Consider the following 19,381-nt stretch of genomic DNA (forward strand, 5'->3'; position numbering starts at 1 on the left):
ATCTGGTTTTTAACTGATGTTCCCCTATTCTGTTTTGCTGGATAGTATCAGGTTCGAAAGTTTAGGCATCAGCTGTGAAGATAATGAGATTCATTATGACGCCCATTCTTGTTGACTTTTGTCTGCTTTTGAAGACCTACAATGTCTCCAATGTTTTGGTTTTCTCGGTTTTGTTCTTTACTGTTTTGTTCAATTGTATTATAACTAATGATATAGGCAATTCTATTAGAGATAGCGGGAGGCATTATGGTAACCATTGTTGATCACCTTGTATTATGTTTTTACATTATCTATTATGTCCACCCTTTTGACTTGACCGATTCTGTTCTGTTATGTCACATTTGGTTTTACTCTCTTCCAAAAAAGTAATAAGAACCGTGGGAGCAATGAAACCCAAAATGTGAAATAGTCATGGTACAAAAGAGAAGAAAAGAAAGTGCTCCAAACTATATAACTGCATGTATATTTAAGTGTATAAGATAGAAAATGATATCACAGAGTTTTATCGGATCAATGAACAGAACTGTTTGCAGTATCATTGATGGAATGTCCACTTTACAAGCTCTAATTTTGTGACTTGAACAATTATTTCTAAGATGACAATATGTAATCCATTAACTAGTGATTTCCTACTGTTCATTTTTTTTTCTGTAAATCTGTATAACTTGTACCCTTTCCCTGCTTTTTTTCTTTTCTCCTTAAATAAAATAAAAAAAAAAAAAAAAGAAAAAAAAAAAGTTTGAGGGTATAGGCAACCACTTTGAAGGCAATAAGATTTATTATGATGCCCATTATAGTTTGACTATTATCTTCTTTTGAAGTCTTGCAAGGTTTCCAGTGTAGGTTTTATTGGTCTTGTTCTGTACTGTTTTGATCAATTCTATTATACCTGATGATATAGCAACTCTTTTTAAAAATAGCAAGAGGCACAATGGTAACGATTTTTGATCATCTGATATTCTATTTTTGCATCATGTACTATGCCCATCCTTCTGTTCTAACTGACTCTGTTTTATTTAGTCATGTTAGGATTTATTCTCTTCTAAAATTTTAATAAGAACTGTGGGAGTAAAAAAAAACTCAAAACGTGTAATTGTTATTGTAAAAAAGAGAGGAAAAGAGGGTGGTCTAAGGGATATAACTGCATGCTTGAGTGTGTAGGATGGAAAACCATATTACTTAGCTTTTGTTGGATCACTGAACAGATGTTTCTGCAATCTCACTGTATGAATGTCCACTTTATATGCTTTAATTTTATAATTTGGACAATTGTTTCTAAGATGACAATATGTAACCTATTAACTGTGATTTCTTACTGTATTTTTTCTTGAAATTCTGTATTACTTGTACCCTTTTACTGCTTTTTTTATTTCCTTTCTTTTGTCTCTTTAATTAAAAAAATAATCAAACCTGGAATGGATATCTTTTACTTATTTATTTTTTTGGCTCTGGAGATCAAACTCATGACCTCACACTTGCCAGGCAGATGCTTAAGCCACTCAGCTAAATCCCCAGCCCACCAATGGATATCTTTTACATCTTGTCATCTTCACAGTAGTTGCCTCTTCTCTTGAACTTGATACCAGCAAGCACACCAAATGTGAATAGAATCAGTCAAGGCCAAATAACATTCAAACAAACCAGCTTAAAATAAGATCAGTCATAGTAAGACAATGTTACTAATACAGGGTTTCAGTTTTAGTTAATAGGAAATTAAGGACAATTACCATCATGGTATAACCTGCCATTTTTGGGTTATCTCTCTGTGCCCTCAATTCTAATATGAGTAGACAGACCAGAACAAAATATAATCAAACTAAACAGAGCAACAGAACTACTGTAGCTTTTAAATCCTAATACACTTTTAACAATGTCCTCTGCCTTCTTTTTTTAGGCAATTCCTCACCTTTCTCCTTCTCAGGATACTATTATTCACTGTTCAGAGTGATATTAGTCCAGTCTCTTATGTTCCATTTCAGCATACATAAAGATAAAGACAGCTACTTCAAAGACAATGAAAGACATTATGGTAGTCATTATCAACTTCCTGAAAATCAGTCTTGAAGATCAAAAAAGCCTGCATCATCCTGTAATTATTTGATTAGTTCTATAATATTCAGTATATATTCAATGTGTGTGAAGACGGGAACAACTATTTGGAAGAAAACTAGAGACAGTAAGATAGACAGTGATCATTTCCAGTGGACTTGTTTTGAAATCTGTGTTTCCTTCTGTTCTGCTCTGTTTTGCCATGTTTAATCTTACCCTTTTTAAGAAAAAAAAAGTGTGTAGGACAGATGGCATATTAATAACTTTTTGGTGGATCATTGAGGTGAACTGTTGTCAGTGTCATTATTTGAATATCACTTTGTATGCTTTAAATTTGTAACTTGAACAACTACTTCTAAGATGACAATATGATACTAATCAACTAGTGATTTCTTATGGTTTATTTTTCTGAAATTCTATATTATTACTACACTTTTTTCTCTTTAAATAAACATTACAATTCACCAAAAAATATAAAATTTAAGTTTTAAAGAAAAAATATTAAGTACATAGGCCCTATCCATACTTGAAAGTGAAAAGCCCATTTCAGTTTAGCATGTTTAATTACAAGATGCCATGTTGAAGCACAAAAACACTTTAAAAAATCTAGAGAGGTACAAGGGATTAACTGAAAATCATAAAACATATGCAATTGAGTAGAGCTCCACCTCAGATTTGTCATTTCTGGAATATTTGTGAAGAAATATTGACATCTAACTTCTGTATTGATTATTTCTTCAGGTCTCCTTGGGATTTTTAAAGTACACTTAGATCTAAACTGTCTGAACAGTGATGCTTTTTCTATGCATTTAACAAAAACATGGATTGCTATATTTCTCACATTGTTAGTCCACATAGAATCTCTGCCCAGTGAGCTCTTTCAGATATGTAACAATGATCAAGTATGCTGAGAGTATTCCCATAACACATAGGATTTATCTCTTGTGTGAGTTTTTTCATGTATTTCACTTACAATCTGGCTGATGAAAGTGTCTCCACTTGCTTACATAGCAGTGGTTCTTCTCAGTTTGAATTCTTTCATGTGTTTTGCAATGACTATATGCAGTAAAAGCTTTGCCACATTGTTATATACATAGGCTTTCTTACCAGTGTGAACTCATTGATGTATTTTAAAAAATCCATATGTGGTGAAAGCTTTCCCACATTCTTCACATACACAGGGTTTCTTAACCAAGTAAATTTTATAATGTATTGGACAATGAGCATTTCTGCTGAAACCTTTCCCACATTCCTTACATATGTTAGTTTTCTGCCCAGTGTGAAGATTTTCATGCATTATGCAATATGTATGTGTGCTGAAACCATTCTCATGATGCTTATATACACTGGTTTTATATTGAATGTAAACTTTCATGTTTCTTACAATCTGCATGTGTTTTAAAAGCTTTCCCACATTGCTTACATACATATGGTTTCTCTCCAGTGTGAATTCTTTCATGAACCTTACAATTTGCACGTTTGTTAAAAGCTTTCCCACATTGCTTACATACATAGGGTTTCTCTCCAGTATGAATTCTTTCATGAACCTTATAACTTGCACGTGAGTTAAAAGCTTTCCCACATTGCTTACATACATATGGTTTCTCTCCAGTGTGAATTCTTTCATGAACCTTATAACTTGCACGTGAGTTAAAAGCTTTCCCACATTGCTTACATACATATGGTTTCTCTCCAGTATGAATTCTTTCATGAACCTTATAACTTGCACGTGAGTTAAAAGCTTTCCCACATTGTTTACATACATATGGTTTCTCTCCAGTGTGAATTCTTTCATGTTCCTTACAACATCCAGGTCTGGTAAAAGCTTTCCCACATTGCTTACATACATAGGGTTTCTCTCCAGTGTGAATTCTTTCATGTTTCTTACAGTCTCCCCGTGTATTAAAAGCTTTCCCACATTTCTTACATACATATGGTTTCTCTCCAGTGTGAATTCTTTCATGTTCCTTACAATGTCCAAGTTGGGTGAAACCTTTTCCACATTGCTTACACACATAGGGTTTCTCTCCAGTGTGAACATTTTTATGTATTTGAAAATGAATTTTCCTGCTAAAAGCTTTCCCACATTTCTTACATATATGCGATTTCTGCCCAGTGTGAATTTTTTCATGGATTACACAATAAGTACATGTGCTGAAAGCTTTCTCACAGTGCTTACATTCATAACGTTTTTCTCCAGATTGAAGACTTTCATGTACTTGACAATACGTATGTGTTGTAAAAGCTTTCCCACACTCCTTACATATGTAGGGTCTCTCTCCTCTGTGAATTATTTCGTGTTTCTTAAAAATTCCATGTGTAGTAAAACCATTCCCGCATTGCTTGCATACATAGGGTTTCCCTCCACTGCAATATTTTTCATGGATCTGAACATTGTGTTGTGTTTCTGTTTCTTTCACATTCACATTACCTCCTGCAGTACAAAGGAAGACTTCTTTACACTGATTCCGAGATGTATGTCCATAAGATTTCCCTAGCTTGTCATTTCTGTAAAGAAAAAAAAAAATCACATATAGGATTTATAAGCATATTACTAAGTTTTTCTTGGAGAGTTGAACAAAACTGCATTCTCACTGTTTGAATCTCCACTTCATATGTTTCACTTTTGTATTTCATAACTATTTCTATGAACAGCATATGTAATCATCATCTTGCGATTTCTTACTCTTTATTTTCACTTTGAAAGCAATATTATTTCTACTTATTTTGTCTAATTTAATTTTCCTTATATTAAATTTAAAAAAAGAAAAATTTACAGTGAAATGGGTCTCCATGTAATGACTGCATTAATATCAAGTTCTGTTTTTAATGGCTGCTAAGAAATTCTGACTATGAAGCAACAGAATAGCCTTGTAAGATATGTTGAAAACAACCATTCCCAAAAGACTGGTACACATTTGGAAATCTTAAAAATTGGTACTTTGAAATGCAGAATCTTTAGCTTCACTTTGGGCATGGGTACATATGTGTATCACATGCAGATTATTCTCATATGTTTCCCTATCACAATCTCCCTTCTGTCCTTAACCTGTAGTTCCCTTTTCCATACGGTCAGTCTTACTTTTCTCTAACAACTCTGTTTAATTTCATTCCACATTTTGTATTTTGGTTTCTCATCTAAAATAAACCCTGTGACCTTTTAGGTTTTATAGCTGAGCCATTTCACTGAATTGATGGGTGAAAGACCCATCTAATTCTTACGGAAAATGACATTATATTATTTATTTTTTGACATTATATAACACATTTTTTTTTCTGGGCTGGGAATGAACACCAGGTATTAGCATAAATCTGTAGCTTTTTAAATATCTATTTTAAGAGATTTTCACTGAACATTAAGCTGTGAAGTTTGAACTTGAAATTGCCATTCTGCAAAATCTGATTTCTAGTGTGCTGGGTTTACAAGAATGCACAATCACAGAGAGTCTATTAACATTTTCCTTCTCCACAAATCCAGTGATAGATAGATATGCTTCAAAGCCTCATATGTTATAACTTGATCTGCTTTATATATGAGTAAGCATGTATCAGTATTTTATGCGGATTTTGAGATTTTATATCCAGGACAAGTCTGAGAGGATCAATTTTTAGAGACAACTGCATACTGATATTCAAAATGAGTGCACTAACATTCCACCAGTCTACTAAGAATATTAATCAGAATCACTGATTGTCTAGAGCATGGCTTATAAACACGAGCACTCAGTTTTATTTCAAATTCTATTGCAATCTTAGCAATTGTTAGATAATGAATGTGTTGTATTCACATGTAAAAATGGGTATAAAAACTGAAGGCAGAATGTCATAACTCAAAGTGTATGCCTTTCGTACACATCTATATGCAATGTCATACATTTTCATGATTTAATTCCCTCATATATACACTAGCTTATACATCTTCAGAGAATATTACTGACATTAAATTGAATAGTGCCTCATTTATTTGGTGTTCATTTTTCTGCTGACTCACTAATTACTCAGGAACATTCCTCTCCTTGTGAGTGGGAATTACTTTAAGTATCTCCAGTAAATTTTGCCTCCTTTTTCAGCTTCCTGGATATCCCCAAGTCCTCCTGAATTGTAGACATAGAAATACCAGGACTCAGTTGAGTAATACATACAAATAGATTTTTGTTTAGATTTATGATATAATATGTCCATGTCTGAGCTATTTTTAAAAATATTTTCATATTCTTTTTAACGAAACATCACTAATGAGCAACAAACAATATTCTGACAGCATGAGTGACAAAAAGATTTCATCCTTACCAATTGCAGCCATGTTCCTAAAGATTTCACCCATCACATCTCTGTAGAGGTTCTTTTGGGATGGACTCAGCAAACTCCACTCCTCATTGCTGAAGTTCACAACCACATCCTCAAAGGTCACCACCTCCTAAAGGATCATACATATATTTCTCAAAGGAAGGTTGAGACCCCAGGTTTGGGATATCTTAAATTCTCTCCTACAAATCTGAATCAAAAGCAAAGTGCGGTGGTGCATATCTATAATCCCAGCACTCAAAAGGCAGAGACAGGAAAGCATCAGTGAGGTCAGGGCAATTCTAGGCTCCATAGGGTGTTCAAATCCACCTGATATACATACAGAAAGCTTGTCTCAATAAAGCAAAACTAAACTAAACAAATAAAGCCAAACAAAACAGCTGAATGAAAACTGATTTGTTCAAATTTAAATCCATGTCTTGTCATTAATTTTCTGTCTATACACATTTTTGAAGACAGCAAATTTGATGCTAGATTGAAACTCACTTCTAATGTAACAGCCAAATAGGAGCACTGATTCTTGTGCTGAGTCATGGCAAGATTCCCTGTGCACTTTCTCTAAAGCAGAGCTCACAGTGAGAAGCCTGCAGGACCAGCAACCACAAAGCACAGAAGCAGATAAATATCTCATCAATTGACTGGGAAGCTAAGTAAGCACCTCCACTCCATGGTCAGTGGTGGTGGTTTGGCAGACTGCAGCCCTTCTAGGGGGAAAACCAACAGCAGCTCCTGAGATCCATGCCATGCTGGAATTTAGGACACTATGAAGCCAAGCAAGCACCACTTCTCCCTGGTAAGTGGTGGCAGTCTGGCAGACTGCGGCCCTTTCATGGGGAGAACCAGCAGCAACTTCTGAGATCCATGCCATGTTGGAACTTAGGACACTGGGAAGCCAAGCAAGTACCTCACCTCCCTGGTGAGCAGTGGTAGTATGGAAAACTGCAGCCCTTCCAGGGGGATAACCAGTAGTAGCTCCTAAGATCTGTGATATATTGGAACTTAGGACGCTGTGAAACCAAACAACCAGCCTGTCTCCTTAATGAGCAATAGTGAACCTACTGATGCACCACCTAGAATCAAACATCCCACTTCCCTACCCCTCTTCTCCTGTCACCTACTGATGCACCACCTAGAAACAAACATCCCACTTCCCTACCCCTCTTCTCCTGAAAAATTTCTATTTAGGGCTTCTTATTTACACCACTTAGATATGTTCATTGTAGAGAATTTCCATATTTAAACTGTCTATTAACACCCAAGCTACTAAACCAGCTCTTAATTCAGAGATGACACCTCTATTCCTTTCCATTCAGAAGGATATCACATGTATATATCCATGTAAATGCCTAAATTTTGGCATTTTTTGATGAGAATTTAACAGGTAGCCCTTTCTGGAATGGGCTAATGGGAACCAGAAATCTGAGTGCCTCCTGGGAAGTAGACCATAGCAAATAAGGGGGACTTCCTTCTACTATCTCTTTGAAGGAAAATGTTTTTATTATTGTTTCACTCTATTCTAATTAATGGTACTGCTCAATTCAATATTCTGTTTTGATAAGTTCTATAATGTTCTGTATTTCATCTCATTTTGATATATGTGATTAAAGAACAACTATTACAAAGATAACAAAATATACTGTGATACCTATTACTGTTATCCCAGTAACCTGTTGTGAAGTTGTGTACCAATTTCACTGTATGATCTTAGTTGACCTTATGCTGCCTTGTTCTATTGTATTTTACCAATTTCAAAATTAAATAAAAAATCTCATCAATCACTTTGATATACTACAGATGATGTCTCTTAAAATCTCATTTAGGCCAATGAGTACTTTGTTCTTAATATACTTAAGCAGCATTTTGAAACATGAATTTGGATTCATAGAACAAAACATAAATAACATCAAATATGGTATATAAATAATAACTCAAGTGTTAGGGAAAAACAGCTGTATTTTAAAAATATGTATATAAAATGAAACCAGGCCCAAGCTGTAAATTATACCTCACTGTCACCAAGTGATCACTTTCAAGTCAAATATAAGAAATATATCTTGGGATGCTGGTGAAGGATTTCTTCCTTGAATTTGGGGCTATCCTAAGTTACAGAGCTGTCTAAAATAGACAAACCCTGATTGAGACACCGAACAGACAAAGTGAAGCTTAAAAAGAGACTGCATAAGACACCTTTGGTTTGTTTTTAAAAAGTTATAGCCATACAATACTGAAAAATTCCAACAATATTCAACACTTTCTGAGAAACAATGTGGATCTCTTCCATACTACACAGAAAACACTTTCATAGTTGGGTATTGAGCTCAGTGGCATGAAGGACTGCCTGGAAAGCATAGGTCATGCGTTCGATCCTTGGTACAAAAAAATTGAAAATTTCACCTTCATGACACTGGGACATAATTAGAGATAATCAAATTAGATCTCAAGTATGGAATACAAAAATCATGTGTTGACAGGGATGTGGAGTACTGATTGTTGACAGCGCTGGTGTTGATCACCTCAATGAAGCAATCAGAACTTTACTTCATAATTACTCTAAGAACTACTTGACTTTCAGTGAAGACGCTCTCTGTTGTATGTCCTGCTATTTGCTGCCTGCATCCTGTCAGTCACTTCCACATCTTTTCCACACTCCTCTGATCCATCCAAACAGAAAACACCTCATGCCTAAGTATTGATATCACTGCAAAATTTCTATTTAGGGCTTCTCATTTACACCACTTAGATATGTTCATTGTAGAGAATTTCCATATTTAAACTGTCTATTAACACCCAAGCTACTAAACCAGCTCTTAATTCAGAGATGACACCTCTGTTCCTTTCCATTCAGAAGGATATCACATGTATATGTCCATGCAAATGCCTAAATTTTGGCATTTTTCGATGAGAATTTAACAGGTAGCCCTTTCTGCAATTTGTCCTTCACACATTTTTACCCTGTCCTTGATAATACTTTCATATTTGCTTCATTTTTCTCAGACTTCAAAACTCTATGGCTGTTTTCAGAAACGTAGTCTGTGAGCATACCTAAATAAGTATGTTCAGAAATTATTTTGCAATGTTCAAGAATACACAGGTGTTCACCAATTGTTTAGGAAGCCTTTCTCCACTGAGGCACACTACTACATATCTCTGAATTCTCAGGACCTTTGTCACTACCTGTCATGAGGAAGAAATAGGAGAACATACTATAAATTTAGGAGATCACTATAAATACAAAAAAGCCCAAGTTTAAGTTGAGCCATTGTGGCTATGAGGCCCTGCATTAAATACATTAATAAACTCTAGACATTCCAGATCTTCTACTCTGTGGAAAGAGGGCATAGACCTAGCTCATTACTGCTCTACAAGCTACAAAAGCATCATAGTCAGGGTCTTCCCAAGCTCCTCCCAATGCCTAAGATGGTGGACTTACCAGGCTAGCAGTGAATTTCAAAGATGATACTTGAGTCTGCTGCTGTCATAGTGAAGCCAGGGTCCTGGCAACCCCAAATTACCCTTGCCAATGGCAAGAGGCAAAAGGGATAGTGAATGTCCCATGGCCAAAGCTTGAGGACCTCAGGAGCTGAAGCTAACTAAATACCTGAGGCTACAGACACCGGAACTACTCCTAAACACTTGTAACTGGTTTTGCCCAATCCATCCTATTTCTGGGCTCCTATCCACAACCTCACTATTCCATGGATCCAGGATCTCTCAGAATCTTTGCTAATCAGGCCACAGGACATCAAAAGTATTAAATGAGATTCAGCAAACATTTTGCTACCACTGTTGTACTCAGAACAGGTAAATCATGCTGAGACACCAGAACAGACAGAAGTCACAGCCAGCAATGGCCCACCTCACTGGACAGTTCATATAGCCTGCCCCTTTATCACTGATTGACTCCTGCTCTATTGCCGTCCTTCTGAGTCAAGAATAAACAGAGAAAGGAAGCCCTCCCTGCAAGAGAGGATCTCAAATGATAGACTGTAGTGCAGAGACTTCTGGAGCTGCCATTCTTCTACAGTGGTGAACTCAGCTCGACAGAGGAGTGTTTGTATTGAAGAGCTTTACCTCAGACTTTTAATTTTTAAATCTATTTTATTTCAAGAAAAAAAGAACACATCAACTAAAATTAAATTTCAAAACGTGTCAATCAGGGGGCAACAAAGGTATATACATTGCACATTGTCATCCCCAGATCTTTCACCCAGTGCACAAGACATCTGTACTCAATTTTCCAAACAGTACTGTTACAGGGACGTGAGTTACTTAAATACTATTGGCATGAGACTTGGCCATGCAGGAGACCAGATACCTTGCAACTATGGGGAATACTGACACCTCATGCTATGGGCCAAGGCTCAAGACAAATGATAAGCAAATTCATCCATATCCTAAGGATTGATACTCTAAATAGTTCCCTAGCACTCTGAGGAAGTCAGGAGTCACCATTTAAAGAAATGTATCCTTATCCTAAAGACTGACATTCTAAATAGTTCCTATCATCCTGAGGAACTCAGGAGTCACCCTCCCAAACCCCTAAGGGAAGAGTCACAGCTGCCTAAGAATGCCTGCTTTCTATGTGACTCCCTTCCCCCTTTGTTACCAATTTAATCAACTTTACCTGAACTTATAATCTTATTGGCTACCATTACTCTGTCCCATCTTATGCCCATCTGCATTGTGAGTTCTTAGTTTTCCCCACCTTAAACTCACTTCACCACATGAGTTTACTCTATAAAGGTCCCTAGAATGGACAGTGTTTGGCAACCTGCTCAGGATACCTTCTCTCTCTCAGGCAGCTTTTTTTCTCTCAATAAGTATATTCTTCTCTTAATCTCTGTTGTTCCTAAAATTCATTCTTGGACTTTACAGGACAAAAACCTAATATCAGACATAGTAGACAGGGAGATTCATTCCAGTATATCAATATCAGTATAAACTTTTCTCTTTCTTGAAGTTAGAGAAATCCAGTAGTTTGTATCACACATTGTTGATCTCACCACGCCATGGATATTTGCATTGAAGTCTTTTATCCCTGCCTTTAAGTGCTGCTTCTTTTTCTGAAACTGAACTGATCTGTAATTTTGGTTATGGTATTGACAATGCATTAAGGAATTGACTCAAAATATTTCTTATGAATGGTTTACCAACAGCCATGGAGGAAGACAGCAAAAATTCTTTGTTTTGATTTCTTCATTCAAACCAAAGGATGTATTTGAAAGAGCTTTGCCCTTCAAATAATTACAGGACCTCATGTTTGTAGTTCAAGGTGGAAGAATGTGAAATCAGGGATGCTTAGTCATAAGGCCACTTCCTCTTTTCTCCTTGAATACAACTTCCTCTTTCTTTCCAAGGGGCCTAAAGAAAATTCCCATCAGCTCCTAGCAAGACATCAATGTCCCCTCCAAGCACAACAGCCATTCAAAAGTCACATATACCCCATAACCCCATACTCAGTCAGGGAAAAAAAAACACAGCCAAACCCTTGGTGGCTGTGGGCTCCTCTCCACATTCTTTAAATAAAAGACCACTTTTACATTTCTTATATTCTGCTTCTCTATTGTGCTAATTTACCTCCTCAGTAATCTCAGTAATCTAACCCACTTTAAACCTGTCTCATCACATGATTTTATTCTGTAAAGTCTCTAGAAGAGACAGTCTTTTGCTACAGGCTCAGAATCCCTCCTGTTTTTCTCAGATAGAAGCTTTCCGATAGGATTTTTGGTGTAGTAAAGAAGAGAATACAAAGTCAAAATGGCCTTTATTCTAAGAATATGGGGAGAACCCCATGACCACTGGGGGGTCTTGCTTTTAATTCTGGAAGTATGTGGGCGGCATACATATAGTTTTTGACTTTGGTGGTGCTTAATTAAAGATGGCATTACTGGGTCTGGAGATTTAGCTCAGTGGCATAAGCGCCTGCCTTGCCAGCAGGTAGTCCTGAATTCAATCCCCGGTATGGATAAAAAGGAAAAAGACAAAAAAAAAAAAAGATGGCATTGCTGATATGCAAGTAACTGATTGAGATTCTTTTCTGGCCACAGGTAAGTTGAATAGGGGAGAGGAAAGTGACTTCAAGGTAAAAGTCCCCTAGTTCCACCTCCCAATTCCAAAATATCCTATTTAGAGCAAAACACATTCACTTTCTATCTCTCAATAAATATATTCTGCTCTTCAACTCTGTTGTTCCTAAAATTCATTTTTGCACTTTAGAGAACACAAACTCATACCAGACATAGAAGTTCAAGAATTTCATTCCACTATATCATGGTATGGTTGCCTGTATTTCTAACTAACTCAGCTGCCTGTAACTTTAAGAATTGTTTATGAATTTGACTTGGGGTAATTGTAGCAAATAAATGTTCTTAATGGATATAGGGAAATATATCACTAAATTGAAAAAAAAATGATTATCACAGTTTTTCTAGCTAGCAACAGCCAACATTTTCAACTTTCAAGTATGTGGGAAAACAAAAAATAAAAACAACTCAGAAAATAGCAATCCTATTGAAGAGACCAAGAAAGCTCGTTCCATCTGCTGCTCCCCCTCCCCTTCTCCCTTCAAATCCAACTAGGTTAAGTTTTAACTTCCTAAAGGCCATAAAACAAAGGCCTGAGGTAATAGCTCCTGACATCCTGAGTCTTCCCTATCTGGTAGCCCCATCACAAATTGTGTTAATTGCATCAGATTGTATTAGATTGTACTGAAAGAGTTAACTTTACAGCTGCAACCCCCGAGCTATCTGTACAAAGCAAGAAGGGACTTTCCGTTGGTCATAAAACCACAGGATGTTCTGTTTCAGTGAGTTAGGCAAGATAAGTAACAGTTCCGGGAACACAGTGACCAGGCTAGAACCCCGGACACCATAGTTACCCAACCTTGGGCCTCTCCAATCAGCTTTTGCCAAGCCCTGCACTGTTCAAAACTAACCAATGCGATCTGCTTCTGTAACCCGCCTGCTTTGCGGTTTTCATCCTTAAAAACACCAGCCTTGCCCCAACTCAGGGTTCTCCATTTCCACCTGTTTGGAGGACCCCGTGTACACAGAATAATAAAAACCCCTTTGTTTTTACATGAGAGTGAGGCCCTTGGAGTCTTCCTTGCGACACCGGTCTAACACTATAGGGGACAGTACATCATTTACTGTAATTGGCATGTTATGTGCAGGTATTTCATAGACCACAAAGGAAATATTAAGCCTATTAATTAACAAGTATCAGTTTCAATAAATGTGCTCATAGCACTAAATCACTGACAACTGTGAATTTTTTTTTTGTATGAGAGATTGAACTCATGTCCTTGTGCACTCCAGGCAGCTTCTTTTATCTCTGAATTCAACACCCAGAATCAACAACTTTAGATACTAAATATGACTATTAACAATGTTTAATTTGCCATTGACATATTTAGTTATAAATTTTATAAACCTACATTTTCGCAAATGAAAAGATTTTATTTCCTTGCAGTTTAAATTACTTTTGTTTATAGGTACCAGCGATCAAAGTTACAACCTAGCACTTTCCAGGCAGACGTTTCTGCCTGCTGAGCTTAAATCCCTGGCCTGTATTAATGAATAGTTTTAAATGTATAAACATCACTTTATTCATTCAAATACTATTGTGATTTTAGCAAAGGATGCCAATGTAGACAGAAATTGATATACAATCAGAGAAGAACTGGAACCTCAAAGAGTCAATGCAAAAAACTAAACACAACAATCACTGCTACAGGCACAGCTGAAGAAAGCCAGAACTGAAGGTGAAGATGCAGTGACAATGTCTACATGCTCCTGAAGAGAAAAACAATAGTTTGAAATGTACTGCAGTTTCCACCACCTGTTCCAGGAAGTCCTCATAGGCCTCAATTACCATACTCAAAGACCAGAACAACTGGACTATTGTTCCCACAAAATGCCTTGGCTCTTTCCACATACCTTTTCGGGCTGACTTGTTCCCCTGCTGAATAATATTAGTTAAGCAGCTATAAGCTTATAGGTTGATTGTAGTCTGAGACCCACACTGTACCCACATTGGGACTTTACTGTATAACTGTTCTCTGACAATAGGTCTGTGGCCAAAACACTGAAGACCACTCCAGAAAATTCAGGGCTATTCTTCTCTCTTTTTTTCTAAGAAAATTTTGGAACTTCTTTTGGTTTGTGGCTTCGTTTCTCAATGTTGTGAGCCATTAAACTTGGTGCATTTGACATCAAACAGGGAAGAATTATATTTTTCTTATTTAAATTTAAATATGAAATTCTGCTAAAGGCCATGTTCCAAAGGCTGGATTTCAAGCTGCTTGTTTGTCATGAGTTTAACATTTCCATGAACTTTTAGAAGTCCTCAGTCTAGTGAACTACAAATGTATTGGGGGAAGGAGGTCACTGTTGTGCTGTAGCACAATAGGTGCCATTCCTAAATCTGTGTTTGTCACTGCCTCCTGGATGCCACTACATGGCCTTCCTTCTTCTGCAGCATCATTCAATAATTCCCATTTTGCATAAGTTAACTTTCACTCAGCTCCATAATTATTTTTTTAAATAGTCTTTCTGTCACCTTGTTTATTTTTTTCATTTTAGTTTTTTGATTTAAAGACATAGACTCACTTTGGAGTTCTGGCCAGCCTTGCAATCACTAGGTAGGTTGGCTCTTTGAATACATGGCCATTCTACTGTTTTAACCTCTTCATCTCTAGGGAAAAGAGGTGGGCATTATAACACATGGCATTTGTCTTTTTTCTCCTTTCCTTTTCAATATTATTCTTTCATTTCAGTGCCACTGTCATTTAATCCTGGTGTTTGCTTGTGTCAGTAAAGGTTTCTGCAGCTTGAGTTGAGTTTGTGAACAACAATATAGGAAGACAAGCAAACCAATTGAGAAATGTGAAATTTCATTAGCTGGTCTCAGGACCACTTGTATACAGAACCCCCATCCCCATTTCAGGATCTAAAGAAGAGGCTTTGAACTGGAAAGTTACAGACATTTTAAAAGATAGAATCACAAAAAGATCCTGTTGGAAATCATTGAGCTAGACTCTTATAATAATTTTTGGATGACAAATTTATTCTGCTTCTTTTGTTGAGCAGGTTAATTTTTTTCTTTGTGTATAGCTCATTTTGCTTTACTCCTTGGACTTCTACCCTGAGTGATTTTCCATTTCTCTGGGTGAAGTACAGGGCACTAGTTAAATGCAAAGCTCAACATGCCATCTACTATGCCAAGCTACAACACAGCTAAGTTACAAGCCTCAATATTTTCTAGGGTAAAAACACACATATCTATAATCCCAGCACTCCAGAAACTGAGGCAGGAGTGCTGCTTTGTGGTTAGGGCAACTCTGCACTCCATAAGGGGTTCAAATCTAGCTGATATACACAGAGAAAACCTGCCTCAATAAAACAAAGCTAAACTAAACAAATAAAACCAAAGAAAACAGTTGAATGGAGACTGATTTCTTCAAATCTTAATCCCATATCTTGGGGATTAATTTTTGTATATACATTTTTTGAGACAGCGATTTCATGCTATGTTGCAACTCACCACTACTGTAACAGCCAAATAGGAGCACTGATTCTTATGCTGAGTCACTGCAAGAGTTGGTGTGCATTGTCTCTAATGCAGAGCTCATAGTGAGAGCCTGCAGGACCAGCATCCATAAAGCACAGAGGCAGACAAGTATCTCATCCATCACTTTGATGGACTACAAATTATATCTCTTCAAATCTCAATTAGGCCACTGAGTCCTTTATTCTTAATATACTTAAGCAGCATTTTGATATTTGAATTTGGTTTCATAGAACAAAACATAAATAACATCAAATATGGTACATAAATTATAACACAAATGTTCATGGAAAACTGCTGTATGTAAAAAATGTATAAACAATGAAAGCAGGTGCAAGCTTCAAATTATACCTCAGTGTCAACAAGTGATCACTTTCCACTCAGATATAAGAAATATATCTTGGGAGGCTGATGCAGGAGAACTGTCTTGAGTTTGGGGCTAGCCTAAGTTACAGAGCTGCCTGAAATAGAGAAACCCTGATGGAGACACCCCACAGACAATGTGAAACTTGGAAAATGACTGCATAAGACACCTTTGCTTTAAAAAGTTATAGCCATACAATTAAGAAACATTCCACAATATTCAACATTTTCTGAGGAACAAGGTTGATATTATTCATAATATACAGAAAACACTTTCAGAGCTGGGTATTTAGCTAGCAGCTTGAAAACCTAACTTGCAAGCTTGAGAACATGAGTTCAATACTTGGTACAAAAAAAATTCAAATTTCACCTTCGTGATACTGAGTCATAATTCGAGATAATCAAAACTAGATTTCAAGTGAATAACACAGAATTCATGGGGTGACAGAGATGTGGAATACTGATTGTTACCAGAGCTGGTGTTATTCACCTTAAGGAAGATATCATGATTCAACTTTAACTTCATGCTTACCCTAAGTACTACCTGACTCAGTGAAGACCCTCTCTGTTGTATGTCCTGCTATTTGCACACTGTGTCCTGCTGGTCACTTCCACATCCTTTCCATGTTCCTCCGGTCCACCCTAAGCAGAAAACCCTTCATGCCTTAACTATTGATATACCTGCACAATTTCAATTTAGGGAATCTCTTTACACGAATTAGTAAAGTCAATTACAGAGCATTTCAATATTTAAACAATGTATATGATCAACCACGCTATTAAAGCAGCTCTTAATTCAGAGATGACACCCATATTCCTTTCCATTCAGAAGGATATCACATGTATATGTTCATGCAACTTAGGCATGTTCCTACATTTAGGCATTTTCCAGTGAGAATTTAACAGGCAGGCCTTTCTGGAATTTGTCCTTAGCAAGCACACCTTACCTGGCCCTTGAGGACACTTTTATATCTGCTTCATTTTTCTCAAAATTGAAACTTTTATGGCTGTTCTCACAAATATAGTCTATGAGCACGTGTCACAAATTATGTTGAAAAATTATTTTCACTGTTATTTATCATACACAGGAGTTCACCAGGTGTTTGAAAAGCCTTCCTCCACCGAAGCACATCACTGCACATCTCTGAATTTTCATAATCTTTGCCAACACCTGTCATGGGGTTGGAAATGCGAGAACATATGATAAATTTAGGCAATCCCTATAAATACAAAAAATTACAAGTTTAAGAAGTGCCATTGTGGATATGAGGCCCTGCATTACAAACATTTATAAACTTTAGAACATCAAGGTTGCTGATCCCTGGAATGAGAGCAGAGACCAAGCTCAGTACTGATGCTCCAGCTCCAAAATGCATCAGAGTCAGGGGCTTCCCAAGCTCCTTCCTCTGCTCTCTATGGTGAAGTTGTCAGGGCAGTAGAAAATTTCAAAGATGATACTCCAGTCTGTTGCTATCAGAGTTAATTCAGGGCTCTGGGGACACAGAATCATCCTTGCTCCCAGCAGAAGAAAAAAGGGAAAGTGGACGACCCAAGACCAATGCTAGAAGACCTCTGGAGCTGAAGCTAACTAAATACCTGAGTCTACACACACCAGAACTACTTCTCACCACTTGTAACTGTCTTCTCCCAATTCCACCCTATTTCTGGGCTCCCATCCAAAGCCTCACCATTCTGTGGCTTAGAGGGTCTCCCAGGTTCTTTGCTAATCAGGCCACAGGACATCGAAACCAGTAAATGAGATCCAGCAAGCATTCTGCTCCCAGTTTTGTATTCCAAACAGGTACACAATTTCTATACACCGGAAGAGACCCAAGAGACCTCCTCCCACAGCTCGCCTGATTGGACATTTCATATAGCCCGCCTCTTCATCACTGATTGACTGCTGCTCTACTGCCCTCCTTCTAAGTCAAAAATAAACAGGGAATGGAACTCCTTCCTGCAAGAGAGGATCCCAAATGATAGACAGTAGTCAGAGACTTCTGAAGCTGGTTGTCTTCACCAGTGTTGATCTCAGCTACACAGAGGAATATGTGTACCAAAGTGCCTTACCTCAGGCTTTTCATTTCCAAATTTTCATTTCAAGGATAAAAAGAAAAAATAATCTAAAACTAAATTTCAAGACATGTGAATCAGGGGGCAACACTGGTATATACATTGCACACTGTCATCCCCAGATCACTCACCCAGAGCACAAGACATCTGTATTCAATTTTCCTAAAAATACTAACATGTGGAGCTGAATTAGTTAATTATAATTAGCAATGAGACAGGGCTAGGTCCTCCTAGCAGCCCATCCAGAAACCCAGATACCTTGCAACTATGGAGAAGATGGGCAAATCCTGCTATGGGCTAAGCCTCAAGACAGAAGATCAACAAACTCATCCATATCCTAAGGACTGATATTCTAAATAGTTCCCTAGCCCTCTGAGGAAGGCAGGAGTCACCATTCAAAGAAATTTATCCTTATCCTAAAGACTGACATTCTAAATAGTTCCTATCATCCTGATGAACTAAGGAGTTACCCTCCCAAACCCCTAAGGGAAGATTCACTGCTGATTAAGAATGTCTGCTTTCTATGTGACTCCATTCCCCCTTTGTTCTCAATTTAATCAACTTTACCTGAACTATTTATCTTATTGGCTACCATAGCTCTGTCCCATCTTATGCCCATCTGCATTGTGAGTTCCCAGTTTTCCCCACCTTCAACCAATCTCACCACATGATTTTACTCTAAAAGTCCTTGGAAAAGACAGTCTTTGCCAACCCAGTTAGGACGCATTTGCTTTCTCTCACACAGCTTTCTTTCTCCCAATAATTATATTATCTTGACTTCTCTTTTTTCTAAAATTCATTTTTTGACTTCAGAGAACAGAAACTCATCCCAGACATAGTAGACCTGGAGTTTCATTACCCTATAGCAATAACAGTGTAAATTTTTCTTTTTCTTGAAGTCAGAGAATTAAGTAGATGCTTGTATTCTTAAATGTTGATCTCACCTCTTAAGGGACATTTGCATTGAAGGGCTTTATCCCTGACTTTTAGTGCTGCTTCTGTTTTCTGAAAGTGAACTGATCTG

General features: G+C 37.1%; 1 protein-coding gene and 1 long non-coding RNA gene across 2 annotated transcripts; both read right to left on the bottom strand.

Annotated features, from left to right (window-relative positions):
* Positions 1–2,081: 2,081 nt before the first annotated feature.
* On the bottom strand, positions 2,082–5,673 carry LOC134475023 (zinc finger protein 709-like). Its single transcript, XM_063244389.1, has 3 exons — positions 5,669–5,673; positions 5,567–5,571; positions 2,082–4,552 (listed from the first exon to the last, which is right to left on the bottom strand). Exons 1-3 carry the CDS (start codon positions 5,671–5,673, stop codon positions 3,402–3,404), a joined length of 1,161 nt encoding a protein of 386 aa, XP_063100459.1. The 3' UTR covers positions 2,082–3,401.
* Positions 5,674–6,083: 410 nt separating this feature from the next.
* Positions 6,084–18,116, bottom strand: LOC134475016 (uncharacterized). The gene is made up of 3 exons (XR_010046010.1): positions 17,973–18,116; positions 6,340–6,466; positions 6,084–6,143 (listed from the first exon to the last, which is right to left on the bottom strand). It is a non-coding gene; the product is annotated as an uncharacterized LOC134475016 (long non-coding RNA).
* Positions 18,117–19,381: the final 1,265 nt, after the last annotated feature.

The sequence above is a fragment of the Cavia porcellus genome, unplaced genomic scaffold, assembly GCF_034190915.1.
Source record: "Cavia porcellus strain 051 isolate PalLab524CR breed Dunkin Hartley unplaced genomic scaffold, mCavPor4.1 scaffold_50, whole genome shotgun sequence".
NCBI classification, from domain to species: Eukaryota; Metazoa; Chordata; class Mammalia; order Rodentia; family Caviidae; genus Cavia; species Cavia porcellus.